Source organism: Lepidochelys kempii, chromosome 18 (assembly GCF_965140265.1).
Source record: "Lepidochelys kempii isolate rLepKem1 chromosome 18, rLepKem1.hap2, whole genome shotgun sequence".
NCBI lineage: Eukaryota > Metazoa > Chordata > Testudines > Cheloniidae > Lepidochelys > Lepidochelys kempii.
This window is the reverse complement of record NC_133273.1, coordinates 18,099,091-18,125,831: the sequence shown is the minus strand read 5'-3', so window position 1 is coordinate 18,125,831 and position 26,741 is coordinate 18,099,091. Positions and strand designations below refer to the sequence as shown.

At 53.6% G+C, this 26,741-nt stretch overlaps 1 protein-coding gene across 3 annotated transcripts in view; it reads left to right on the top strand.

Moving 5' to 3' along the window:
* The first annotated feature begins 3,994 nt into the window (after nucleotides 1–3,994).
* TMEM240 (transmembrane protein 240) overlaps nucleotides 3,995–26,741 on the top strand; it is a 35,178-nt gene continuing 12,431 nt past the window's right edge. Inside the window, exons 1-4 of one of the 3 annotated variants that reach the window (XM_073317046.1) lie at nucleotides 3,995–4,071; nucleotides 5,092–5,383; nucleotides 5,614–5,720; nucleotides 25,372–25,580. In XM_073317046.1, coding sequence (XP_073173147.1) covers nucleotides 5,333–5,383; nucleotides 5,614–5,720; nucleotides 25,372–25,580 — 367 coding nt within the window. In that variant the 5' untranslated portion in view covers nucleotides 3,995–4,071; nucleotides 5,092–5,332. Of the gene's footprint in view, nucleotides 4,076–5,091; nucleotides 5,384–5,578; nucleotides 5,721–25,371; nucleotides 25,581–26,741 lie in introns of all 3 variants that reach the window. The other 2 variants (XM_073317044.1, XM_073317047.1) reach the window with 2 other exon arrangements.

Sequence of the window (26,741 nt, the reverse complement as noted above, 5' to 3'; positions counted from 1 at the left end):
GTGGCTGGGAGCGTGGCTTACTCTGTGCGCCAGGCTCTCAACCTGCTGAAACTGCAGTAAGCAGCTCCTCACCCCATGGGGAAGCAGGATGGACCTACAGCTTGTGAGCAGTGGGGGGAAAGCAGGGGCTTCCGGGAAGGAGGTGCCCTCAAAAGCTGAAGCTCCTGGGAGGGGCTGGTTGTAGGGGTTCATGGGGTGTGGGGGGGAATACCTCTAGGCAACACTAGGACCCTTTTTGTTAGTGGGGGGTGGCTAATGGCTGTTTTTTCTGCACCTGGGAGGTGGCAACCATACTTACTCCTAAACTGTGGTGTGAACCATACTGCCTTTGAAACTTGCCTATTGCAGACGTTCCAGCCCCATCTGAAATCTTCCCCTAGCACTTCAGCAGAGGGATGCTTCCTTAGCAGGGATCCTGCATACGAAGTCACACTTGGGGAACCTAAATCAGTCTGTTCATACTGAAGACCAGCCTGAACTACGGAGTTTGGAGCCAGAGCAAGGTATGCTTTTCAAAGTTGGTGGGTCTCAAGATGTTAGATCCATCCCCATGCAGAGTTAGGCAGCCACATGGTGCTGGCCTAAACTTCACTGCCGTATGGGCTATCTTTGCCTTTACTGCTTTGCAGGGAGAGTGCTTAAAAGTGAAGTGCGAGACCCCCAAGTAAATGAAACACACAAATCACCTCTGACTATTATTACAGATTACAGGCCAGTTTTTCAGGTGCCTAGCACCCATTTAGACACCTAAATAAGGTCTAGATTTTCAAGAGTTCAATACCCAACACCCTGAACTCTTGAAAGATCTGGGCTCTGTTCTGGGTGCTGAGCTCTTCTGATGTTTGGTATTTTAGACAAGCACAGGTCATTACTTAGGGCCTGCAACAAAGCAGGAGCTTTCTGTTCTGCATTTCCCAGTAGCTCCCCTTTCACAGGCCTACCTTTTCCCTCTGGCTCCTTTCATCGTCAAAGGAGGAATTCAAGCAAAAGTGATGTGAGCCTGTTTCTCGTGAATGGCATGTTAGCATCTCTTGCTGGAGCCACACAGGGCAGCAAGATCTGTGGCAGCTTCCCACACGGGCATCTCTGCCAACCTACCAAAAGCCTGACCTTGTTTACCATTTCAGCCAATAGGGCTGGGTTTTTTAAGGCCTGTTTAAGGGTGAGAAGGAGGCATGTACTATAAGCCTGAAAGGATAACAAAAAGGATAATGGCTGGAGTCTAACTGGTCCAAACGGGGTCTTGAGGTGCTTTGGTTTGAAAGGGAGAGGAAATGACCTTGCTGATTTGATTATAATGGTGCCAAACTGCATAGTGATTGTATAATGCAGACTACAGGTGCTTGTCTACATGGGAATGACAAAACTAGAATTGCATAAGGTGTGAAGATAAACTGCTATAAAGAGGAGCTTAGAGACGACACCTAGGAGACCACAAGGCACCATAATGTCAGGGTAAGAAACTGGTACAGGAGTGACTCGAGGGAAGAGCTCCACCTACCAAATTGCTGGCACCTGAAAATTGATTCCATCTAGCTTGTAAGGTTGGACAGGACCTCAGCTATGCCGGAGTGGCTGCAGGCCAGCCAGAAATCCCAAGCACCCACAATTCCTTGGGACTTGTTTTAGAGCCAACTGTTCTCTTCTGTGGTTTAGCTTGGTTGTTACTTTAGTGCTCTGCCAGTTATAGAAGAGCATTTTTAGCTGCATTACCCTCACAGAGGTCTGCAGATAGAAATTGTTTCACAGCTCAACGAGACATGAAACCAGCCCCAGGCTGGGTAGGGTGAGGCAAGAGACCTATAGATGTCACACTGCTCCTTTGGGAAGGGTGGAACTGAAATAGTCCACACAGCCCCCTTCTCCACCCATCTTTTGTGCCCCTTGCACAAAGGATCTAAAATATCAAATATTTTGTGTGTGCACTTTTCGTTTTCTTTCTTTAATCTGCAGTGCAATTTGTGTTCTAATTTAAGGACACAATTTAGTGATGTTAATTATGTGACAGTATTTTGGTCTCTTCCATACCCAGTAGTAGGTTAATGACTGCTCCTTAAAGCGTGGAGATTATATAACAAAGTCATTATAGATGGAAGGCTGACTGAATGCCGTTATGGGCCGAAGAACAAAAACAAAGAAACTACTTTCCCTAGCCCCACCCCATAAAATCTGTTTCAATCTCTCTAATAAGCTTCAGAAACAAATTGCACCTAGGTGCCACCAAGGTGAAAGTGAGCTCCAGAAAGGACAGGACTTTCATGATGAAAGCCCTATGTGTGAACATGACCTAACAACCTCTGAGCTGTGTGTTTTCACAGGATTTCCCCCTCTCCACACACGTTTTTAAATACATTCAGAAGTGAAATTTTTGTAAGGAAATATCTATGCCAGGTGATCACTTGTTTTCCCTGAGAGTCCATGATGAGGTCAGGCTGATCCAGTGAGGTCAATGGAGTTGCACCAGGGATGAGTTTGGTGCCGCGTGTTCTGCTTTGGGTTTTATTATTATTTTATTATTATTTATTTAGAAACCAGGTTTTAAAAAACTGGCTGAACTGAGACAATGGCAATGTTTTTTTCTGCCAGGAGAAGAATGGAACCCTATGGGTCTAACCATCTTCTCACTCATACCTGTTCTAGAGGGGCGTGACTGTCTCCAGATTTACTGCAGGGTAAGAGAGATCAGAATCTGTCTCTATATTTTTAGAATCCCTTCCTGCTACTAATGTACTCTAAGGCACCACAGAAATTAATGGGCTTAATGTGCAGCAATGGATATTTAGATTAGCCATTAGGAAAAACTTTCTAACTTTGGGAGTAGTTAAATTCTCGGAAGAGGCTTCCAAAGGAGGTTGTGGAATCCCCAAAGTTGGAGGGTTTCAAGGCCCTGTCAAGGATGGTCCAGGTGGCCCTGCCTCAGGACAGACAGCTGGACTTGACTCTTCAGGGTCCCTTCCAGCCCTACATTGCCATGATCCCTCCCCCACCCCCCCCCCTTAGAATCCCTGTTCCCTATATGTTAACACAGGCTCCTTCTTCACCCTGCAGGTGGAGACCTATAACTTATGAGTAAAATAATTTGGGAGACAAGGCAGGAAAGGATGCTGGGGCCTAGTGGAGAGCAATGATCAGGACTGCCACCATCCCTTGGTTTGAAAAGAGGGTGGGGGGGGTTGAGAGACAACCCTCTCCAAAAAAAGAAAGAGGCTGTCACTCTCTGCGATGGAAAACGGCCAGCAGAGGGCGATAGTAAGACAGGGAAACGCCACACCGAGGCCTATGAGGGACTAGCTGCCGAGGCCAAGGGGAGATCAGGTGGAGCGGGTCAGGTGTTCGCGTCCCGCTCCCGGGCTCCTCCCACACCCTTTGTAACATTGGCCTGGGCTCCTCAGGTCAGTTGTGGGCGTGGTGCCGGTGTCCCTGGGATCCCCTAGCAGAGAGTCGTCCCCCCCAGCTCTGCCTCCACTGAGCCTTCCCCTCTCTGCCATGCCTCCAGCTCTGTGCCCCCCGGGCTCGCAAGCAAGCAGCTGCTGTGGGAAAGTCCCTGAAAAAGCAAATGCCTTTGACACCCTCATGCCCGCTGCGTGTGTGTTGGGGGGCTCGGCTCACTTATATCTGAGTCCTCCCCCCCCCCACTACATCAGCCTAAATCAGGGGCTGGGGGTGTCCTTCGCTCCAGTGCCCGAGTCCCTCCCTGGCCGGCGCTGGGGACCGAGAGAGACGCGCAGGGGGGAGCGAACGCGATTAAAAATCGGGGCCAAACCCCCTTCCTTGCGCGGTGATCCAAAATTGTGCAGGGGGGCGGGGAGGTGTGTGTGTGTGGGGGGGGGGAGATGATGACTGTGGGGGGGTTGTGTGTGTGTGTGAGGGGAGATTTGTGGGGGGGGGGGAAGATGACTGTGTGTGTATGGGGGGATTGTGTGTGTGGGGGGGGAGATGACTGTGGGGGGGGGGTTGTGTGTGTATGGGGGGAGATGACTGGGAGGGGGGGAATAAAGAGAAGGCAGCCGTGCAGCGCGCCCTCCCTCCCCGAGCCATGAGCCTGGCGCTGGATCGCAGCCTCCTCCCCAAGTAGGTAAATGCCTTTGATGGGCTGGGATGGCGCGTCTGTGTGTGTGGGAACCCGGGGGGGGGGGGCGCGGGGGAAGTAGCGAGAAGCCCCCCCCCCCCAGCCTCCTTCCACACGCCTCCCTCCCTGCAACACCGCTCCGAAGCGCGGGGGTGGGGAGGGAGCGGGCCCGGGGGAGCCCGGTTTGCAGGGAAATACGTGCCCGGATCCTTTCTTTCTCCCCCCGCGGGGTGGGGGAAGGCTCGGGGGGGGGGGGTCACTTGCTGCCGAGGAATCCTCCTGCTGCCTGGAAGGGCTTTGTGCACGTAGGGAGTTGCAGGTCTTTAGCCCCCCCCCCCCCCCCATTGCTGGGCTGCGTGGTGCGGCATACCGATTCCAGCTGCAGTCCCCCCAAAAGAGAAGCGGGGGCCGGGGAGGGGGGGCGCGGTGCAGCGAGCACCCGGCCCGGTCACGTTCGCTGCTGCCGGAGAAGGGGACGCGGGCGGGCAGCGGCCGCTGATGGGGACCGGGGCGCGTCTGGCCCCGGCGGGCGGGATCTGGCCCTTGGAGCAATTGACCAGGGGGAGCAAAGCCCCGGCATGACGCTCCCCGCGGCTGCACCAGCTGGTCCCTCGGTCTGATTTCTCCTCTTCCCTGCCGCCACGGGCACAGCTTTGCACCAATTGGTCGGGGATTTTTTTGTTTGGGGGTGGGGGGGGGGGAGGAAGGGAAGGAGGAAATGGAGGAGGAGGAGGGCGGGGGGGTTTGTATTTTTATTTATTTATTTATTTTTAAACCCGAGCCTTCCAAATATTGACTGATCTGGCCACTTTCCTGGCGACCCACAGCCCCTTTTCCCCCTCCCCTGTTTATTTTGTGGCGGTTGGATCCGCTTCCAGTTGCTGCATGCGGGGCTGTGTGCGGGTGGGGTGTGCAGGGGTGGGGAAGCGTAGCGCGCCTCCCTCCCTCCGCTGACGGGGGGAGGGCGGGAGTGGGGGGAGAAAGGGATTTTTTTTTTTTTTTACCTGTCACATTTGTCCTAGAAAAAGACAGCGAGAGGGAGAGCGAGGCATTCCCGGCGCAAGGGGGACAGGAGGGGGGGGTGTTGGGGGTCAGGCGCCCCCCCCCACGCACCCCAGGATTGCAGCTTGGAGAGAGAAGGGGGCGTATGTGACCAAACCTGACCTCTGGGAATAACCCGGCCCCTGCTTTTTTATCTGTTTTTTTTTTTGAGGGGGGGTGGGGGGAATAGACAAAACATTTGTCAATTTCCAGTTGCTGTCCATGAATGCAAACACCATGATTTTCATGATCCTGGGTGCCTCTATCGTTATGGTAAGAGATTTTGCTTATCACTTTATTTCCTTCCTCCCATCACATTAGCGTGTGTATCATTTATTTGGTGTGTGTGTGTGTGTGTGTCCGTCCCTCCCATTAAAAAAAAAAATTAAAAAGCAGCATTTAATATTTTTATGACTGCTCCAATCTTTAGCAACCAAACTAGAGTCAATGTTTTATTCCATCATCTAGAGTTGACCAGATGCCTTGGTTATGGGCTCTTACAGGCAATAGCTTGCTTGATGGACATGAATGCGCTGTTGGACCGGTTTCACAATTACATCTTACCGCATTTAAGAGGAGAAGATCGAGTTTGCCACTGCAACTGTGGAAGGTAAGTCACCCGCATGATATTCCTTATCCTCCTCCCTCCCTCTACTCATCTCATTGGAAAGGCACAGGCCAGGTTTAAGGAGCTCAGAGGGTGCAATCCCACCCGCACTAAGCATCCAGCAAGCAGCATGCAATGGATCACTGACTCCTAGGGTTTAGCATTTTGCATTCTGAATGTGCCTTCTGTGTATATCCACAGCAACCTTCTGCATGATCAGAATGAATTTTTTGGAGCAAGAGTTTGTTCTGAGCCTAGCATCCCCTTTTCCTTTTGTGTGTGTGTCAGCCCATGAAAAGTGAGTAACTTTTGCTTCAGCACTTGCCACGATTGTTCCATTGTCACCAGAGACCAGGGTACTTGTGTGTGTGTGTGCAATTTGGGGGGTGCTGTTTGTTCTGCTGTCGTTTCAAACAAATTGCCTCTGACTGCTTGCGAGACTCTCTGCTGAGGAGGGAATGATGCTCTCGAGGACAGGGTCACTTTGGGATCTTCGCTGCTGGTGTGTTTTAAATCTTTGACTTGCTTTGAATTCTTTGTGGCTTTTCTGTTTCTGAAGGTTATCTGGGTGCTTTTTGGGGCATAGTCAAGTTGTTGGTTGCAGCTGTTGTGTATTTGTTAACAAATCAAGAATGTAGGGTGGACTTTTCTTTAAGTAGCCCATTTTCAATGTAAGATGATAACTGGCGAATAAATCCACTCTTTATGATTGTGTAACAATGAGGTTAATTCCCCCTCACCCCACTAAAGAAAGTAACATTTCTTAAATTGTACATAGCCACTGCATAGCTAGGCGTTGTGTAGCTTGCGAAAGGCTGCTCTGTAGACATGGAGATTGGTATGTCTAGATCTTTAGAAATGGATATCTGCTGTGGGACCATTTTAAATTATTTTTCCAAACTTCTGTCTGATCCTCTTTTGCACTGTGTTACGGGCTGGGATGGGGTAATGATTTTCTGCCCATGGGATCAAAAGAGTATGATCTAATGCCTGCCAAAGGCCACCTCAAGGAAGCCCTCCACCGTCCTACGTACTGATTTTAAGGTGTCCTTCACTCACCGCTTTGGGCTGCTGCTGTAATCCAGCTGCAAGCCATTCTCGGGGGACCACACACCTTCATTGTCCTTGGGGAAGACTTTAGCTCTTGAATGGGGTGGGGAGGGGGTTTAACCCAGGGAAACTCCTCTGGCCTTCCATCCTCTCCTTTCATGGCGTTATTCTACCAAGGGGACCAGTGTTGCTCCCCTCTCGTGGTCTCTCTTCAGTTCTCGCCCTTTCTGAGCCATCCTCTCCAGGGCAGCCAGACACTGGAGGAGCCCAGAGCAGGGCTGAATGCACTCCACTCCCAGTCTGAAAATGCTTTTGTGCATGACGCCCCTGGCCACCCCTTGCCCAACGCGCAAGGCCTCGAGGGTTTCTCATGAGGCAGTGCATGGGCCTGGGGCTGCTGGATTTGAGGGCTATCTGAAAAGCGGATGGCTCAATGGCCTACTAATTGGGTTCATAACACCTCGATTCCATGGAAGCTCAGATGTGACCCCGGGTGGTTGATGCAGCCCATACGTGGAGTGCCATGTAGCTTTCCGCGCTGGGGCAGATGGTCGTTCAGGGTGACCTTAACATTCCCTTGGCAGTTGTCTTAAGAGGAGGAGTGTGCCCAGTCACTATGGCTAAAATATTTCCCAGCTCACCACAACTGGTGGGTGAAATGAAATATAGCTTGTGAAGTGCTTTGGGATCTTCTGGGATGAAAGAACAATGTAACATCTTCTTATTTCTGGCGTGTCCCTGCTGCCCAAATCTGATGGGTGTGTTCCTCTGCCCTGGAATTCTGCATGGCCCCAGCAGCATTATGTAATCAAACACACACATGCTCCAGTACCTCTCTTCCCAAACAGAGACACTGGTTAATTTCTTAGAAAGAACCTTTCTTAGAAAAGCATCTTCCCAGCCTCCTAGCACAGTCCCGGCCCTAGGAGAAAGGGGAGCAAAATTCTGGGAAATGTCACCAATTTCCTGTCCTATGAAGAAGTAATAGCTATTGTCAACACAAATGGCACCAGGCGCACACCAGTCCTGTTTGTTAGTGGGTTCTGGCTGTGTGTAATTGATGGGGGCCTTTGTATGTGCACTCTGGTTATCTATATGTAGGAGAGAATTCGAAAGGGCATCCCTGAGCTGTGGGAGCCAATGTGAACTAGGGGACAGAATAATGGACTGAAATCCTTCACCTCCAAGCTCCGCTGTTGATTCACCATGTGGCTTTGGCAAATTGCTTGGCTGCTCAGTGCTTTGGTTTCCCCCTCTGTGAAATGGGGGCAGGGTGGACCTGCCTTGTCAGATTCATCAGTTGATGAAGTGCTTTGAATACATGTGGTCTGATCTGCAACTGGTGTCAATCGGAGAAGAGCCGTTGAAGCCAATGGAGCTGTGGTGATCTGCGCCAGCTGAGGATCTGGCCTGGGCTGTGCCATGTGAGTGATGCAAATGATTAATTAAAGGATTCTGCGTAAATGCTCTAGTATGAGCCAAATGGAATCCTTCTAAACTAAAAATCCTGTGGCTAGGGCTGTACTCCCAGGAACGTGAGTGACTGGCTAAGCAATGAAAAGGACAAGGGAGAAGGATGACATCTGAGTAAATTAGAGGCACATGCTAAGGGGAAAAAGTGCTGAGATAAATTTTGAGGGTTTTTTTTCTCACCGTCTCTCCAGCTTTGTCAATAGAGCTACAGTCTTGCCAGCTAATGAATCCAGGATTGTTTTTCCCTCTTCAATTTGGGGAGTCCGGTTGTATTATTTTCACTGGGATGGGGAGTGAGTGAGAGTGCCTTCTCCACAGGACTGGCCTTACATGCTCTCGGCTCCCAGTCTGCCTGGCCCCCTGGGCACATCCCAGAAACAGGAGGGGGCATCTTTCCCACAAGTAACAAGGATCTTCACTGATCTTGTGTCAAATAGGAGAGAATCAGGAGCGTCCCCTGCTCCACGAGGAGGTGGTTTGACAACGATGAATAATTGTTGAGCCTATGTGCTATGTCCTATGTTCCCTCCCCCGGCGCCTCCAATCCCAGGAGAAAACAGGGCAGATGATTACGCAATTATGGGCCTATCCCCGAAGTTTATCATCCTGAGAAACACGTCTCAGTACAGCGGGGTCCTGCCTGCGTGCAAAGATGATATTGTGAAATCAAGTGTTTCCAGCAGCCCCTGTCTTAGCCACGCATGGCTAGTGCTGTCCAGCATCACCTGATGATGGTTCCTCATCCCAGCTCTAGGAGCCACCTTCCCGAGCAGAAGCAGGAAGCTGGGGAGACCAGATGACTAGGGGGCTGGTGAGTGGAGATGGTTCCTTCCACCTCTAGCTTACTTAGCTCAGGTTGGGAGTGACCGGAAACTGTCACCATACAATGGCCTCCTTGTGGCCAGTTCGGTGCCTAGAGGGGAAGTAGCCTCACTTTGAACCCGCCACCCCCTCAGAAACTCTGTCAGTGCTGTCAGCCGTGCCCAACACTACAGTGACTGGTGGGGGGTCCTTAGAGGCCAAGGACTGAATGGGCCATGGAGACCGAGCTCCCCACTGCTGCCTAGGGGAGACCCTGCCAGGTCAGGACTGGGGGCCCTGGGTGATGCAGTGTGTGTGTGTGGGAAGCAGCGTGGTCAGCCCCATCCCTGTTCTGGGGCAAAGCCAAGGGCTGACGGGCTGCACCATTAATATGTGAGAGCACCCGGCCCCTTAGGGGGCTTGACAGAAGGCACAAAAAGACACTTGTTAGCCTTTTGCCAATCTGTATTCTCCGCTCAGACCTCACCTGTTGTGAGCTGAGGGGGGTGAAAGCGAGGCGAGCACGCAGTTAAAATGCTCCTTGGTCTGTCTGTTCTCTTTTCTTCAAGCCTCCCTAGGCAGGAAGTTGTGTGTGTTGGAAATGCAGCTGTGCTTTCTGCCGTTAGCCAGTCTGGACGCTCCATTCACAACTCCCTAGGCAAGAAGTTGCGTATGGCGGCATTTGCAGTCCTTAGTCTCTCTCCACCCTGTTCTCAAGCCCCCCACAACAGTAAGCTATGAGCACAGACCCTGAATCCAGGCTTCCTGGTTGTTGTCTGTCTCTGGTGTAGCAGTGGCAAGAAGCCCCATGAGCTGTTGCAGTGGGCACCCCCTGGCAGTGCAAGGCTCGTTAATGTCAATCATGCAAAGGTACAGAACTGGGAAGCATGTTCTGCCTTGATTGCCCGGCTCTGCGCAGGGTGCCTCTTGTGGGGCGTTGGCTGTTGGCTGGAATCCGTGGGGTTTTGATAAGTCCTCTGTAAACTCCACCTCCATCCTCAACCCCACAACTCCATGAAAGGTGGGACTGCAGGGGCTCTGTGCTCCAGAACAGCATCCCTTGGGGGCTGGGGGAGGAGGAAGGTTTAGCTTTTATGTTAACATTTTGCATCGTGTTTTGGTCACCTCTTCCCTGCTCCCTGAATGTGCATGTACCTAGGCCCTTTTCATCCTTCCCTTCAAGACCCTTCCCCATCTCTGCTCATCCTGTCCTCCCTCGACCCCTCCTCATCCTCTTTTCCCCCTGCCCCCTTTGGGCTGGATCTGTTAAATCCTCTGCCCACAGAATTGCCCCGAGAGCTCGGTGCATGGCATTTGCAGCCCTCTCCTTCCTTCGCCCACCCACGGCTCCGCACCGCCTCTGCATGCTGCCCCGTACGGCGAGGGCAGCCACTCGCTTCCCGTGTGCAGAGCTGCCTCCTCCTCCCGCCCCTTCCCAAAAATCCTGCATCAGTGAACCCTTGCTATGCTGCTTCCCCCATGGCCAAGGTCTCTGCTCCTTCTTGGGCCTCAGCTGCTGGCCTGCGTAGCGTCCGCGTCGGAGTGAGCTCATGGACCCTGCCTTTCTTGCATGTTCTATTCGGCACCATGTTGTTTATGGTGCTGTACGAATAATAGTGGCCGTGATGGTTCCAGGGAATATCAGGCCTGGCCGGGCATGTCAGGGAATTGGAGCCAGGTTCGAGTGCGCGGCTCAGGGGTTACCCTCCATTTGCCTCTAACTTCCTACCGAGGTCAGGGTTCGAATGGTTGGTTTTTTTAAGGGGTCGTTAAGCAGTGCCATGCAACCACCACTAGAGGATGCCCAAGAGCAGCTCATGCTGCACGTTGTCCCTGGGACTAGTAGCCCCCCCCCCCCCCCCCCAAGCTGCGTTTCAGCAGGATGGCAGGGGTGGCAGGCAGAAGGATGCTGAAGGAAAGCCCGTTAGCTGGTCCTATTGCCAGGGATGCAATAGCAGCTTCCTGACAGCGGGGTTATCACCTCGTATTCGCTGGGGCTCGCAGCCCGTCTGGGGTGTGTGTGTCTGAAGTGGGGGGCTGAGCCATCCTGCATGGTTACAATAACCTTGCTTGCAAACTGTTGCGGGGACGGGGGTGGAATCTCAGGTACAATCTCCGGGGCCTGTCTACACTGATGGGCTGTGACCACGCTGGAAAGGATGGTGAGGGTCATTCTTCCAGCAGGATAGCGCTGGGGACCAGGCTCAAGTGGAGGGGTGGCAAATGCAGTTCGACCCCATTGTGCAGCGGAGAGAGGGAGCCATTCGGCTTGGGTGTTCAGAAGGGGTCGGGAGTGGGGGTGCAGAAGGGGAATAGATTTATAGCTTATATGGCCAGAAGGGACCATTGTGATCATCTGGTCTGCCTTCCTCCAGAGCACGTAGCATAGGGCTTCCCTGAATTCATTCCTCTTTGAATTTTGAATTCATCGCCCCTTGATTTTAGAAAGTGCTGGGATGGAGAATCTTCTACAGTTCTCGGGACCTCGTCTGAGTGGTTAATCCCCCACTAACTAAGCACTTGCACGTTCTTTCCTGTCTGAATTTGTCCTTCTTCAACTTCCAGCCATTGGATCTTGTTAGACCTGTGTCTACTAAGTTGAAGAGCTCTCTGTTATCCGATAGCCGGTCCCTGCGTGGCTGCTTACAGACCGTACTCAAGTTACTCCTTAACCTTCTCTTTGATCATCTAACTGAGCTCCTGGAGCCTGTCACTATCAGGCAGGTTTTCTAATCCTTTAATCATTCTCATGGCTCTTCCCTGAACCCGCTCCAATGAACAACCTCCCTCTCGGATTGTGGGTGCCAGAACTGGACGCTACATTCCGGCCATGGTCGCACCAGTGCCAGATACAGTGGGGAAATTAAAAAATCACTCCCGGATGGTTCCCTTGTTCCTGCAGCATTGCATCGGAGCAATGCACTTCATGGTGGGGAGCTGGCAGGATCCTCGGGTAACCAGCACAAACCCAGCTGGCTGCCAAGCGGGGCCATCACTCTGGGCACAGAATTCCGAGTGGGACGGGCTGTGTGTTGGAAGCAGTGGGGTCGAACCTGGGACCTCAGGATCTAAAGGCAAGACCCTGTGTGGCCTGAGTGAAAAGAGCTGGCTCTATGGACCAAGGGTGTTGTGGGTTGGTCAGTCTCTGTCGCCCTGCCACTACTAGAGGGGGACAGAGGGCCACCCCCCTTTAACCTCTGCTCCTAGGGGCTTTGCCTGGCTGCACTGGGGTTTGCCCTGGGAGAGCCTTGACTGGCTGTAGCAATCCCCACAGCAGACACTGGGGAAAGAGCCCACTGGCTGTAAGTGCTGAGCTAGGCTGGTTGTCAGGTATGCACATGGTCTCTGCTGGGGGCACAGCAAGCGGATGGGGGAGCGGAAGTGGCGGGGATTTGGCTTTGCTTCGTTTTGCACCCCTGGCAGGGTCATACTCCGTGTGTATCTTTGTCCCCCTCTAGTAGCTGATCCAGGTAAGATGCTTTTTCCCCACTATGCCCTGCTAAAGGAGTGAGTCCTGTAGCCCAAGCAGTAAAGGCTTGTGCTTTTAGCACCACAGGTTGCTGGTTCGAGCCCCGCTCTTGTACATGGCAGGCCTTGGAAAATATAGGGGTGGCTTTATTTCAAAATAGAATGAAAATGTCATTAATTGGGCTGCGAAAAATAGGAAGTGTTGAGACATCCCCCTGTCTCTTTAATATAAATCTCCAGGCCAGCCTAGCCTGAGCCCAGCTCTGAGCTTGTGCTTGGGTGGAGTGACTCAGTGCTGCTATTGGCCCCCAAGGAGCTGGGGAACCCGTAGGATGTGGGTCGGGACAGCAATGGGAAATGAGCACGAGCCTGCCAGGCCCCCGAAGCAGAGCAGCCACTGTGCACACGGATCGCTCACCCCACAGGAGCAGCTAGACAGAGAGATGGAGCAGGGTGTTACTGTCAGGCCTGATTAATAATAATCGATAAGGCTGCAGATTGCTATGAGAATTGCTGCCCTGGATGAAGTGGTGGGCACCCAGGGGTTAATGGCATGTGCCCGCTGTGCACTGGGTGGGTCAGGACAGAGGCGCATTGGCAGAGCGGTGGGGGTGGGGGGCTGGAGGACTAGGAGCAGGGGGTGGGGGTGGGTCAGGACCAAGGTGCACTGGCAGAGTGGTGAGGGGGTGCAGGACTAGGGGTGGGGGTGGGTCAGGACCGAGGTGCACTGGCAGAGTGGTGAGGGGGTGCAGGACTAGGGGTGGGGGTGGGTCAGGACCGAGGTGCACCGGCAGAGCGGTGTGAGGTTCCCATACTGGACCAGCAGTGCCCCGACCAGTTGGGGCAGCGGGGCGGTGGGGGAGGGGGCTGTTTGCACGGTGCCCGTTTGCCCGGCCTGCCTGCACAAAGCCTGGCTCCGGCCCACGTTTGCTGTGCGCAGGTGGCAGGTGGCGACAAAGCCTGGGAAGCGCAGCTGAGTGGGGAAGGGCTGGGCCCAGCCTCAGCCATCGCTCAGTCTGTTCGTACCTAGCCCTGCGGTGAATGGAGACATGGCAGCTGGAATAGCACGTTCTCCTGATAATGCCTAGTACAACTCAGTCGGGTGGAAGAAGCCAGATCCCCAGGGGAGGGTGGAGCCAGGTCCCCAGCTGCTGTCTCTGGATGGAAGCTTCGAGTCGGACTCTAAGTCTGGGATGATGGAAAGAGCCCTGGAAAGGGGATCCTGGGAGGGGGAGAAGGGAAGGGCTCTGTATCCCTGGCCCAGGGAAGCCCAGGCCGGAGGAAGAGCTCAGCCTCCTGCACTAGTTAACGTGGTTGTGTCTCCATAGCCCTTGTGTGTGGAGGTGGAGCTGAGGGAGAGCCCTGGCTTCCAGCTCCCTAGACGCTGGGGAGGAGTTTCCAGAATCGGAACCTGGGTCCGCATTTCCCAGCTGGGGCCACGGTTCTTTAATGGGTTAAACCTCCCCCCAGCGCTGAACGCGCCCAGACGCCAGGGGTTTGAAATCTGGGATCTAACGTGGCTTGGACCTGTCTCTAGCCGGGTTGTGATGTTCAGGGGGCCTTTAATCCCCATGGCCCCATCCTGGTTGGGAGATACTGGCCCAGGGAGACCCATTTCAGGTGGGGGGCCTGGAGCTTTGGATGGCAATCAAGTAGCGAGAAGTGTAAGTCACCAGCACAGACATGGCAGCTGGACTCCAACCCGGATACACAGACAGCCTCTCTTAAGGGACTTGAATCCTGAGGCGTGGGCAGACCGAGGGCAGCCGTGCTGCGGAAATTCCTGGTATCCTAGACTGACACAGGGCGGCTTTCCCAGGAAGGGGGTAACTAGGCAGTGTCTGCGTTACGTTCAGTGCGCGGGCAGCAGGCAGGAGCGAGGTGACTGTTCTCTTCTTACCCTGGCAGCCAGTGTGTGGCTTGGCACCAGCCAAAGCTGCAATGGGATGCAACAGCGTTCTGCTGATGTCTAGTGCCCGAAGGGTTAATCTGAGGCTAGCAGGAGTGGGAGAAGGGGCTGGTGTAAAGAGAATAGAGCCCTTCAGTGGGGAACCCGGCTCCAGGACACCCTCCCGCTGCACTTCCTGCTGTGGGGAGGGGAGCTGGGAGCTGCTGGATAGCCCTGGCCTGTGAGTGTGCGGCTCAGCTGGGCACCGCAGTGTGTGGGTTGGAGGGGCCGGGGGTCCCTTGCCAGGCTGGCTGCGGGGCCGTTGCTGTGCTCGGTGACGTGACTAGCTATGTGGAGAGCTGGCTTTGGACTGCCAGGGGCGGCGTGGTGTGGTGAGATGTCTGGGGACTCGGCGACATCCGGTATGTTTGGTACCGGTTGGGGGTGGGCGCTGGGACCGATCGGGGCTGCAAAGGAGAAGGGTTTGCGTCGCAGGCGGGAGATTTAGGTCAGTGTTTGTCATTGTGGGAACACGGGGGGTCAAGCTCCAGGTCCCTCTGTCAAGGTGGGTCTGTGTGGGTCACCCCCTGAAGGCAGGCTGAGTGCAGTGGCCCTGGAATGGGGTATTATATGCGGCCTGCCTTGTTAGAGGCTTTGGGGTCTGATAGTCCGGGCAGGGGAGACTGGGGGGTCAGGACTCCTGGGTTCAGTCTGCGATGCGGACTCTCTGTGGTTCGTTTTCCCCCTCTGGGTTGGGGATGAGCCTGGCCTGCTTCCCAGGGCTCAGACTCGGGGCAGAGTGCTGGGATGGCAACCCCGGGTGAGAGGCACAAGGCAGATGGCACCCGCGACACTGTCCCTCAGCACCGCCAGCTCCAGCTACCCCGCTAGCCCTCAGCCGGGCGATGCAGCACTGGTTGCCAGCCCGGGCCAGGCAGCAAACGAGCCAGTGTCTCAGGAGCAGGACCATCTCATGGTGCCTGCGAGACAGGGCAGCGTATTGGTCATTGCCCGTCTATAGCGCCTGAGGCGGGGAAGGTCTCAAGGCCCGTTATGGACCAAAGGGCCAGTTTCTGCCTCCACATCTGGCAAGGGCGATTGCGCAGCATTCGGCCCCCGTGGGCCCCTCCTCGAAAGCTCGGCAGCTCCGAAGGCTGAGAGGAAGGGCAGCTTTGTGACTAATGCACTGTGCTGGGACTCAGGAGATCAGCTCCCAGCCCAGCTACCTCCTCCTCGAGTGCCCTTGGGGGAGGCACGTCCTGTCTCTCTCTGCCTCCGTTGCCCACCTGCAAATGGGGGTGACAGCACTGCCTTGCTCCCTCGGGCCCCTCTCGGCCGTGAGCGCCGCGCCTTGAGCTACAAGGCTCTGGCTTTCACTGCGCTGCTGAGCCTCTGTCCCCTGGGGCCTTGTGGAGCCGTTTACCCCGGGCCAAGTGGATGGGAAATGCCGCTGTTCTGGCTGGGCATGGCACCGCTGTGAATCGCTGCCCAGGGGGGCGAGGCAGAGGCGTGCCGGGCCTGCTAGTTGCACACAGGGGGTGGGGGTGGCGGGAATCTGAGTGACTGGCCCAAAGTCGCACAGTAAGGCGTAGCGGAGACTGGTAGTGGGGACTCCTGTCCCGGTCCCCCAGCTGACCGTGCTTCCTCGGCAGGGCCCGGGGGCAGTTGTTTTTCAGCAGTTTGGCTGGCCCTGGAGGCTAACGGTGCAGATCTCCAGGGTGAGCCCTCCTGTGCCGTGATGCTGCAGGGGGGTTTTGTTGCTGTCGCGGGCGTGTTTTCATGCCACAGGATTAAAAGCTGCCAACCAAAGCCCCAGAAGCTTCCTTCTGTCCTGCTGCAGCGCTGGAGTCGCACGGGCCAGGTTTGGGCACGGGGACGGCCCGTCACAGCCCTATCGCAGCCACTGCAGCCCGGAGGCGTGACGTCATTGCCACGCAGGCCTCCAAAAGGATGGGGGAGCGGAGCCGAGCCGAGGCGTCAGATTGCGCTGACGTCCCTGCTGGGGAGGAGAATGAAAAGACACGGACTGTTTCACGGCCTTTAAATGAACAGATCAATATGGTTTTGCCGAAGTTCTCCCCTAGCTGCATGCAGCCAACCAAGCCAGGAGGTACGGGATTGAGAGGGAGGCCCAAGTAGACAAGGTCACTGGAAGGAACCTTTGAGCTTGTCTGCGCACCGACTCCTCGTGCAGCTTTGAGGAGAAATCACCAGCTGCTTTGGTGAAGCTCTCCTGGTTCAGGGTGTCACTCAAGCATCACTGTGCCCGTGTGTATCCGACACCGTCTTTCGGGGGGAATCCCAGCTTGCTTCGAAAATCAGTGACGACACGGGAGGATTGAGACAGGTTCAACCGCAAAGGTGTGGGGCTGGTTTTTAGGGTTGAATTTTTTTTTTTTTACTTTTGCCAATTTGGGTGCCTAAATGAGACCCAAGAGTGTTGGAAAACCTACCTTGTAAACCATTTCAGAATCACCGCCGCTGGCAATAATCTGACCTTTCATTTCGATAGTACGCTCCATCCCTGCAGCAGTCTACAGCTCGACATGGAGGGGTTGTTCACCTACCACTGGAATGCAGCCACCTCGGGGGGTGGGGTGGGGGGGTGGCAGCACTTTAACAGTTCACAGCAATCTACAAGAGTTGCTTCGGAAAGGTAACGGAGAAGCATCCTGCGTCCAGTGGAAAGTGCAGGATGGATGGAGGCTGGCTGTAATTAGCTAAACTGGAATTTGTCCTGGATCTGTTGTGAAAACTGCTAATGGATCTTTAATGACAAGGAACTGGACCTTGATTTATTTTCCAAAGCTTTTTCAGTTCACCTTTTAAGAGATCTGGACAGGACCTCATGGTGTCTTTTTAAAGACCTGTTTGCTTTGCCAGGGTGGGGTCTTTTAAAGCATGGGGAAAAAAAGTGATGTTTAGTTTGTGGCCCAGAAAGTTTGGATATCGGCTCATCTGGAACAAATGACCCGTCTCCTAGACAGCACCTTATTGAAGAGACACGGCCCCGTAGCCAGGGGAAAGCAGGAGACATGGAGGCCTGTCTGACCTGGAGAGAGGTCACGAGAGCCACCTGTGAGCCAGCCTTTCTAATGAGTAGATGGGGCCGTCCCCTGGGCAAGTGAGCCACTCAACGGCCTCTGCTCGCCTTTCCTCGCCCCAGGTGTAAATTGGGAGGGGCGTGGGGCTCCCAGGCTGTGTGTGCTCCATGTGAACGGGGCGCTCTGCGCCCGGGGTTGTTCCCTGAGTGGTGGGAATCACTTGCCAGGGGCCTGTGCTCTCTCACACATGCGCAGATGCTGGTGTTGGGAGGTGCTCTTGCCAAGGGAGGCATCTCGCAGCAGAAGGTTGGGAGGGGGGGGCCTGACTCCCTTATGTCTTCAGCCTGCCTACCCCCTGCTGTTGGTTCTTCTCCTGCTACGATCCCGCCCCTCAGCCTGTACCGTACACCCTCCAGCACTGCCATTTCCCCCCGGCTCTGAGTTTGGCCCCACCTGTGATTCACTCACCAAGCACCTTTCTCTTGTTTGCCATGTCCAATGCCAGCTCCTTGCCCTGGTCCTTAAAGCTCCTGCCCTGCACCCACTGCATGGAGAGTTTCCTTTTTAATGGCTGCGGGGCTGTACTAGCCACTGGGCCAGCAGCTAACTGACACCAGTCCCGGCTTTTTTGCTGCGGCCATGTCAGTGATGCCTGTAAGTGGCATGTGGAGAGACCGACATAGCCACTGCCACTGTACGGGATGTGGGGAAGGCGAGGCGCCTGCTTTGCAGCCCAAAAGCTTTGCCTTTGCGAGTGCTGAGAGAGTCCTTGGGCTGCCCTGCTCCGAAAGCACAGCCTCTGCTGAGCAAGCCCCCTTTCCTGGCTGCCCCTCGCCGAGCGGTGCCGAGCTGCTCCAGGGCACAGGGCACCCGCAGTGAGCCTGGAGTGGGCCTGGCCATATCCAACCCCTCTCAAGTCCCAGGTGAGTCTGGTCTGTGAAACTTTGGGGCAGCCCACAAGGGGGCTGGGTGCTTGCAGCGTCTAAGAACTGGGTGACTTCAGATGCCACTCTTGGGAAAACTAGGCCATGCTGCAGGTCGGTGGCCGAACACAGGAGTCCTGGCTCCCAAGCCCCTTCTCTAGACTGTAGAGGATGCTGCCCCATTCCTCGGGGGGCCGTGCTGACTGGCTCCAAATACTAGTTCAATCCCCTTGTGCCGGAAAGGCCCCAGAGTGTGACGTTACACTCCATATGTTTTTCATGGAAATATGCTAATGAGTGTGAATATAGTGTAACTGGAATACGTGTTATGCAAAAGGTCTCTTGTAAGGTATCATTACAATGCTTATAATCTACTGAGTTTGGTCATCCTATTGTACGAATGTATCATTCTTGTATCTAAAACTAGGAATATGTAGCATAACTCTGAGGTCCTATTGTAATTATGGAAAGTGTGGGCCATTGATGGTGGCTTGGAATCTTGATGGCTCCCATTGACTAGGACAATTGGTTGTGAATGGCTCTGTTTACTTGCATACCTTCCTGGGTACATGCGGGCCAGCCTTGGAAGAATGGAGACTAGGGGTCTCACAGGCCATGTGACCATGTCATATGATACTGGAATCCATCTTAAACCTGGTGCTTTTCCATTTAGAAGGAGGGGTGGGAACCCAGAGAGAGACAAAGGATTCCCGCCTTGTGCCAAAGGTATAAAAGGGGGTGGAACAGAACGAAGGGCGGGCAGTCATGAGAAATCCCCGAGTTACCACCTCAGCTGGAACTAACAAGGACTATACCAGGGGAAAGGATTGGGCCCAGACTAGGAAGGAGTCTAGTCTGTGAAAGAAGCTTATTGGAACATTTGAGGATGAGATTTTACATGTAAAGAGGTTCTTAATGTGTTAGGCTTAGACTTGCGTGTTTTATTTTGCTTGGTCACTTACTTTGTTCTGTCTGTTATTACTTGGAACCACTTAAATCCTACTTTTTATACTTAATAAAATCACTTTTGTTTATTAATGAACCCAGAGTAAGTGATTAATACCTGGGAGAGCAAATAGCTGTGCATATCTCTCTCAGTATTATAGACAGCGGACAATTTATGAGTTTACCCTGTATAAACTTTATTCAGAGTGAAACAGATTTATTTGGGGTTTGGATCCCATTGGGAGCTGGGTGTCTGGGTGCTGGAGACAGGAGTACTTACTGAGCAGTTTTTAGTTAAAGCCTGTAGCTTTGGGGGTGTGGTTCAGACCCTGAGTCTGGGTTGCAGCAGGCTAGCCTGTCTGGCTCAACAAGGCAGGGTTCTGGAGTCCCAAGCTGGCAGGGAAAATGGGCTCAGAGGTAATCTCAGCACATCAGGTGACAGTCCCAAGGCAGTCTCTGTGAGCGAACCCATCACACAGAGGGAGTGTTAATCTGTCCCCAGGGGTGTTGGAGGGATGACCACTGGCTGCAGGTTTGCAGCACCAGCAGGTGGGAGCCAGACATGCGTCAAGAGCAGGGATTTGCCAAACTGAACCTCTCCCCAGAGCTCCGATGGGCTGTGTTATGCTGGGCGCCACCAAAGCTGTTCCTATTTGTGCTGGGGGCCTGATCAGCAGGGGCAGGAGAAGCTGTTATGCCCTCCACCCCCTGCGAGTGCAGAGGTGACTCTCCAGACTTACTTCGCATCTAGCACACGGTACCAGCCTGTGGTCCCTGGGCCAGATTCAGATCTGCAGGGGACGTTCTCCAGCCTCCACCCCCTTGAGCTGTCTCGTCCCGTTCCTTTCTAAAGCTCCCGTTTCGTTCAGCAGGGCCCCTGGACCTTTGTTTTATTAATAGCGCTCTGCGCTTACGTATCAATGTCTCGTGAATGATACCGCCAGAGTCCCCGACAACTGAGGCTGGAATGGAAACTTCATCAGGTTCCCCTCCCCCTGCCAGGGTTCCAGCCAATTTGCAATAAAACCCCCAACCTGTGAATTAGCAGCGAGACTTGGCCCTTTGTGCCGGACAAAGGGAACATGATGGTATCTCTAGAACTGTTCCTGGCAAGGGTGCGTGCTGTGCAGCCCCACAACCCAGTGCGCGGCAGTAATCAATGTTATCTCCACGGCACACTGTTCCTCTGATAAACCTCCGGTGTTTTAAAAAACCTGTCTGAGTGTTAGCAATCACAATTCAAAGGCCAAGCGCTGGGGATTCAAGGTGTCCTGAATCGGCACTGCAGCTTGACTTTCTGGGTGCGCTGGTGCTGGATGGCTTGTCTTTCAGATGAGACGTACAACTGACGGCCCAGGCACCTAGGATTTCTGGCACTTTAGAAGCTAGGTATTAATCCTGCTAAACTTCAAATCCAGGGTGCAATTTTGCCTCCTTCAATCCCCGCCCCTTATACTTTTCATTGGATCAACGCTTAGCATAGAGGATTCCTGATTCTGATTAGGACCCCCTAGGTGCTATTATATTACAAATAATAATTGTTGTGTGGTTTTGCTGAGTGCTGTTAAGCAATTGCTGCGTTCCACCCCAGAGGTGGCTGCATTTCAGTGGTGCATGAAGTGATTTCAGGTGGGCGGGGCGTGTGTGTAATCTGTAAGGCATTTAGGATCCCTGCGGATGACTCTCCCAAGAGAAACATAACTGCTAATGTTGTTGTAATCTATGGTTTAGATGCCTTTGAGGATTCCCTATCAACAGGTACAGTGGAGGCTCCTCTGAGTTTGCACTCTCAGAACTTGGTGAAATCTCATTTTTGGCTGAAACAGAAGAAGAAGAACTGAAAATGCAAATAGAGGGGAAAGTGCTCAGTACTGCCTCCTGCAGGTAGAGTTCCTTCCAATGGCTGCACAAGAGAATTCTTGCTGGTCAAGTGGTGTTGAGGTTTGGAGTGAGTCTCAGTGAGTGCAGGGTGCACTGGGAATCTCGCCTCTCCCATACCAGAGGGGATGTGAAAGAGGCAGCTGCTTGCCTTCCCTCTGAGTAACCGTGCTGGGGAGAATGCAGGCTCTGACCTAGGCTAGGTGGCTCTCAGGTGGCAAAGGAAATGCCTGCTTTGGAGCAGCTTGTGGGAGGCTGTCAGCTGTTCTCACCTGCAAATTTATTTCTAAGCTAAGTACAGGTGTACTTGCCCCAGCTGCATGTGAACACGTGTGTGTCCCTTGAAGCCCTGAATGCTGGTTTCCACCAGAAACAAAATCCGAAGTCCAGGCTCTGGTGGCTATTGATGATCTGGTGGCTCTTTCCTTGAGTAGGCTGTCTCTGTGATGTCTTGGGGGCAGAGGAAGGCAGGCTCCACCCCAGAGGTAGCTGCATTTTCAATGGGGCTCTGTGTACCAAGGGGAATCCTGCTTCCGTTCAAGTCTAAAGACACAAGTTCCTATAGAGCCTATGACCTTATTCCCGACTGCTGGGGGTACAACGGCAAGGCAGTAGGCACAGAACCCCCCAGAGTTTTTCTCTGGGGGGGGGGGGGGAAGGAGGGATATAAAGCTGAGCTCAGTGCTCCATGAGCTAATCCAGCCCCTGCCACGGGTATAGTGACCCCCAACAGCCATTAGTCTTATGTTTGCCCAGAAAGGAGCCTCCTTGACGAGGGAGACCCCCGACCCGTCACACGTCCTCACTCCCCAGCGTTGGCAGCCTTTGGGGGTTGCCCTTGTGCCCAGCGAGGGAGATTCCCGCGCTGCGTTGGTGGGGCCGGAATGAAAAGCTGAGGAAAAAGATGCTTGCAAGCCGGACATGTAAGCCGGGCCTGTTGCTTGGAAGGCACGGTCACCTTGAGAGTTCCTGCTAGCTGGGGCGGCCTCTTTCCCCGGCTGCGTCTGGGCCCCCTCTCAGCACCAGGGAGTCCTTGAAAGGAGGTGGCAGCTTTGATCAGCGGCGGGGGGGGTAACTGGACTGCTCATTGCCTCTCACCCCAAGAAGAGCTCAGGAGCTGCTCCCTGGGGTCGGACCTGGGAACAGACGGGCCCCCGGCGGTACCCCTGCTCTGTGGGGCCCTGGCGCCATTCCCCGGGGGCTGCTGGCAGGTTGGCCCCCCGTTCAGCTATTGCTGAGCTGACGGCTGTTTTCAGAAGGTTCCTCTGAGACGCGGTTTGTTTGTGTAAATATTTGGACGTTTCTCAGGCGTGATTATGCAGCAGCCTGCTCTCCTCATGCATATTCAGAGGCCTCCAGCGACTGATTTCCCCCAGGGATATTGGCTCGAGGCTGGGGTGACGGGCCCCGAGGGAGGGCAGTGGGTCTGATGCTGGTGGGGGTGGGTCGAGGAGCAGGTGTCTGTGCCCCTGCATCCCTGCTCTGCTGCTGTGCCCTGCGCTGGCAGCCCTGGCTGGGCGGCAGTGACCAGGATTCTGCAGTGGTCGGCTGCAGGCTGCTGCGACGCTGATGGGCACTTGGTGGTGGTTACCAAGCACTCTTCCCAGCCACTGACTGGCTTTGCGGGGCTCCCTGGCTGCCAGCAGCAGCGACAGCCCATGCCAGAGCAGTCCCCTCCCCGGGAGGAAATTGAGCAACATTGGGGGAATCTAGAGCTCCCCAGGCCCCCTGTCTGCATGTCTCTTGTCTTCCCATAGCTCATCCCTGGCTGCCCTGCTGCTTCTTCTCTCCAGTCCCTGCCCCAGTTTCCTGGATGTAACTCTCCTGAGCCTCTGGGCTCCTTAGTCTTTCAGCAAGTTCATGTTCTAGTCTTTCTCTCATGGGGCCAGGCTGTAGCATATGGGGATCCCACCGCACCCACCAACCAAACCCAAGCATGCCTGTGCTTGCTCTGGAGCAGCAGAGAGAGCCAGGAATGGGGGAGCCCCTCATGGGGTAGGGCAGGAGGAGGGGATGCGGGCGAGTGGCGCCTCAAGGCAGGTAGAGCGCTCTGTGGCTTGGAGAGCACAATTCTGGAAGGTGCTGCTGCCTGGGGTTGGGGGTGGGGTGGATCTGGGGGCCTGGAGCCAGCCCTCGCTCGAGGGAGCGGCACTGTGCTTCCTGTCTCACCGGCTCTGATACAGAAGCATCCCTGCTGGCTCGGCTGCCTGGGCTCTTGTTGGCTGGAGCCTGGGCCAGTCCCCTTGGCTGTGGGGGTCTGGAGGCTCTGGCTGGAGCCTTCTGCTCAGCTGAGTGGGGACTTGGCGCTATTGCCATCTGATGGGTTGGCATGGGGTGAGATGAGTGTGCTGGGTCTCGGGCCAGCTCCCAGGGCTCCATGTCCCAGAAAACAGCTCTCCAGCTGGAGCCAACCGGCCTGTGGGCAACCTCTGTGCAGATGGGCTGTTGGGACGAGGTATCTTGAGAGGTCCCACATTTCATGGCCTGGGCAGGTTGGGAGACTATGAAAAGTTTTTCCGTGCTGCGCTGCAGGAAGTGGCTTAGCTGGACTCTGAGCCTTCGCCGTGGGCCAGTGCTGGGGCAGGGTGCTCCCGGCTGGCCAGTTCTAGGCTGGTGTGACAATCTGAGAACTCTTTCTATTCTGTTTGACGCTGGGTGTATCTGTCAGACTGCACACTCCATTTTCAGTGTGGGGCTTGTCTGCCTTCTCTGGTGTCGTTTTACCTCCATGTTGGACTAAAAGCCCAAGGGGTAGTGACATAGCGCTAACAGCAGAGAGTCGTTAAACTGTCATGGTCCTCTGTTCACATGGAAGCCTGCTTGGAGAAAGAATTGGCTACCCTACCACCCAGAAGAACCGGTCTGCCCAGGTGTGCCGGTAGCTAAGCAATGGGTCACCTGGTGGGGGAGCTTCGATCACCTGATGAGGCTGATCCGGGTGGGGGTGGGGGTGTCACCTGATAACGGGACCTGGAAATTATTAAAGAAAGGGTTTCTCACTGGCCCTTTGAGAGAGAAGGTTGTGCCCAGGAAGCGTGCCAGAGAGGCCAGCGAAAGAAACCGTGCTGGAGTCTGCCCAGACCAACTGGTGCTTAAGAGCATGCTGGTACAGCGTGGTGGGACCCAAACCCTCTTGAGTGTCCATCAGGGGAAGAGAGACACGGTGGGTGAGGGAATATCTTTTATTGACTCTCTGCTGGTGAGAGAGACAAGCTTTCAAGCTACCCAGGGCTGTGACAGCTGGTCCAAGAACTGTCAGATCTGTGTCCCTGCAAGAGGAGGTCTAGTGCTTTAACTGTACAGGGGTGTGTGTGTGTGTGTGGATAAGGCCCAAGTGTTCAAAAATCACAAATCAGACTCCAAACACAAATCGTGAGATTGGCTTAAAAATCATGAGATTAAAAAAAACAACAACCCTCCAACAACAACCCAGTAAAAATTCTAGAGTCTTTTTTTCTTTGCCTTCAAGTGTCCTGAGCCTCTAGGATGGACTCAGATCACGTTTTCAAGTTTTCCCTGGAGCCACAGTGGCTAGCAACGTACTTTTAAAAAAATACCTGAAAGCTGAGATTCTCCCGTAATGGTTTGACTCAGAACTGGGCCTCTAAGGAAACCACCAAATTTTGTAAGCTCTGCAATAAAATCATTTGCATCGCCTAGGATTTTCTATCGCACCCATCAGCATGATGTCTGTACCGTGATGGTGCGTTTGTGCATCCAGCACTACATGAATAAACTGCGCTGAAGTTAGTGTGGACAGGGTCAACATGGCATAATAAGGTGCATCTCTACTGCCAGGAATAAAGGTGCATTGGTTGCCCGTTTAGCCTATTATAAGGATTTCCATCTTCCAAAACTGACTACTCAATTTCACGCCAACCTAATGAGAGAGTTAGGGAAACTGAGGCATGTGGGTGGGGGAGTGACTTGCCCAGGAGCCGTTCAGTCTCAGAATGGGAACATGAGTTCCTGATTCCCTGCGCTCACGCTACTGGACCCCCTTCCCTAAAATCCTGCCTCCGGTGACGTTAAAAATAAACGCTGTGAAAACACTTCTGTTCCCACTGCAGCGGCAAACAAAAAGCACTTGACTTGCCCCCTGCACCACAGGGGCTGATGAATGGAGCTTGTTTTCTACTGTCATCTGCTGATGCTTCTCCCTTTTATGTTCCCCCCTGCAACAGGCATCATGTACATTACGTTATTCCATACGACGGGGATCAATCGGTGGTGGATTCCTCGGAGAATTACTTTGTGACTGACAATGTAACCAAGCAGGAGATTGATCTGATGCTGGGACTTTTGCTGGGCTTTTGTATAAGCTGGTTTCTGGTGTGGATGGATGGAGTTCTCCATTATGCTGTGCGAGCCTGGAGAACAAGCCGACGGTATGGTAAGTGCCTCCCTGCCAGCTCCCCACCCCTGCTGGAGTCTTTTGGCTCATCAAAGGAAGTTTGAATTGTTGTTGTTCGGGGCTTGCGGGGTTTTAATATTCTTTTCAGAGGGTTTGTATGTTTTTGACTAATTTGTCAGAGGCTTGTTTGGCTGAATTTCAGCTCTCTACATTAAAAAGTGAACTTTACCTGTAAATATTTACATGAAAATCCATGGTACCATGAGGGGGGATTTGCTGGAAATTGATATTTACTCGTGAACACAAGATTGAGCAAAGAAGTGTTTGCTGGAGAATGAAATGTATATGGAAAGTCCTATTGTTTGCATGTGTAAATTTGTTGTATGCAGTGGTATAGCCATGTGGGTCACAGGATCTCAGAGATTCAAGATGGGGGATGTAATATCTTTTATTGGACCGACTTCTGTTGGTGAAAGAGACGAGCTTTTGAGCTTACACTGAGCTTTTCCTGTCTCTTTCACCAACAGAAGTCGGTCCAATAAAAGATATCCCCTCCCCCACCTTGGCTGGGTAAATTTGTGGCATTCTGGGAATTGGATAGAAAGATGAAACGTGTGTAAACATTTCTGTGTATATATTTACAGCGAGGCATCAACTTGCAGTGGCAAGTTGATGTTGGCAGCAGGGGGAAATTAAATGTCCATGTATACTGGTGGTGATGCGATGAAATTCTCTCTCACACATCCCTCCTCTGGTCTTGATCAGCATTGTTCCAGATGTGGTCATTTGTGCTGTGCATGCTGGGGAATCTCCACTTGGCAATGGCAGCAGTCAGGAGGGACTGGATGGGCTGAGAGCAGGAGCAATAGGAACATAGGAGTTACCACACTGCATCAAACCTGTGGCCTATCAAATCCAGCAACCTGGCAGCGGCCAGCCACAGATGTGTAGAGGGAAGGTTCAAGACACTCTTTCTCTAGTCCCATGGTTTCCCAGCACAGGCTTTCCCTGGTATTGTGACTGGAAAAGAAACCGAGAAAACAGCATTACAATAACAAAAGGCGACTTATTTCAGAGTGGTAGCCGTGTTAGTCTGTATCACCAAAAACAGTGAGGAGTCCTTGTGGCACCTTAGAAACCAACAAATTTATTTGGGCATAAGCTTTCGTGGGCTAGAACCCACTTCATCAGATGCATGGA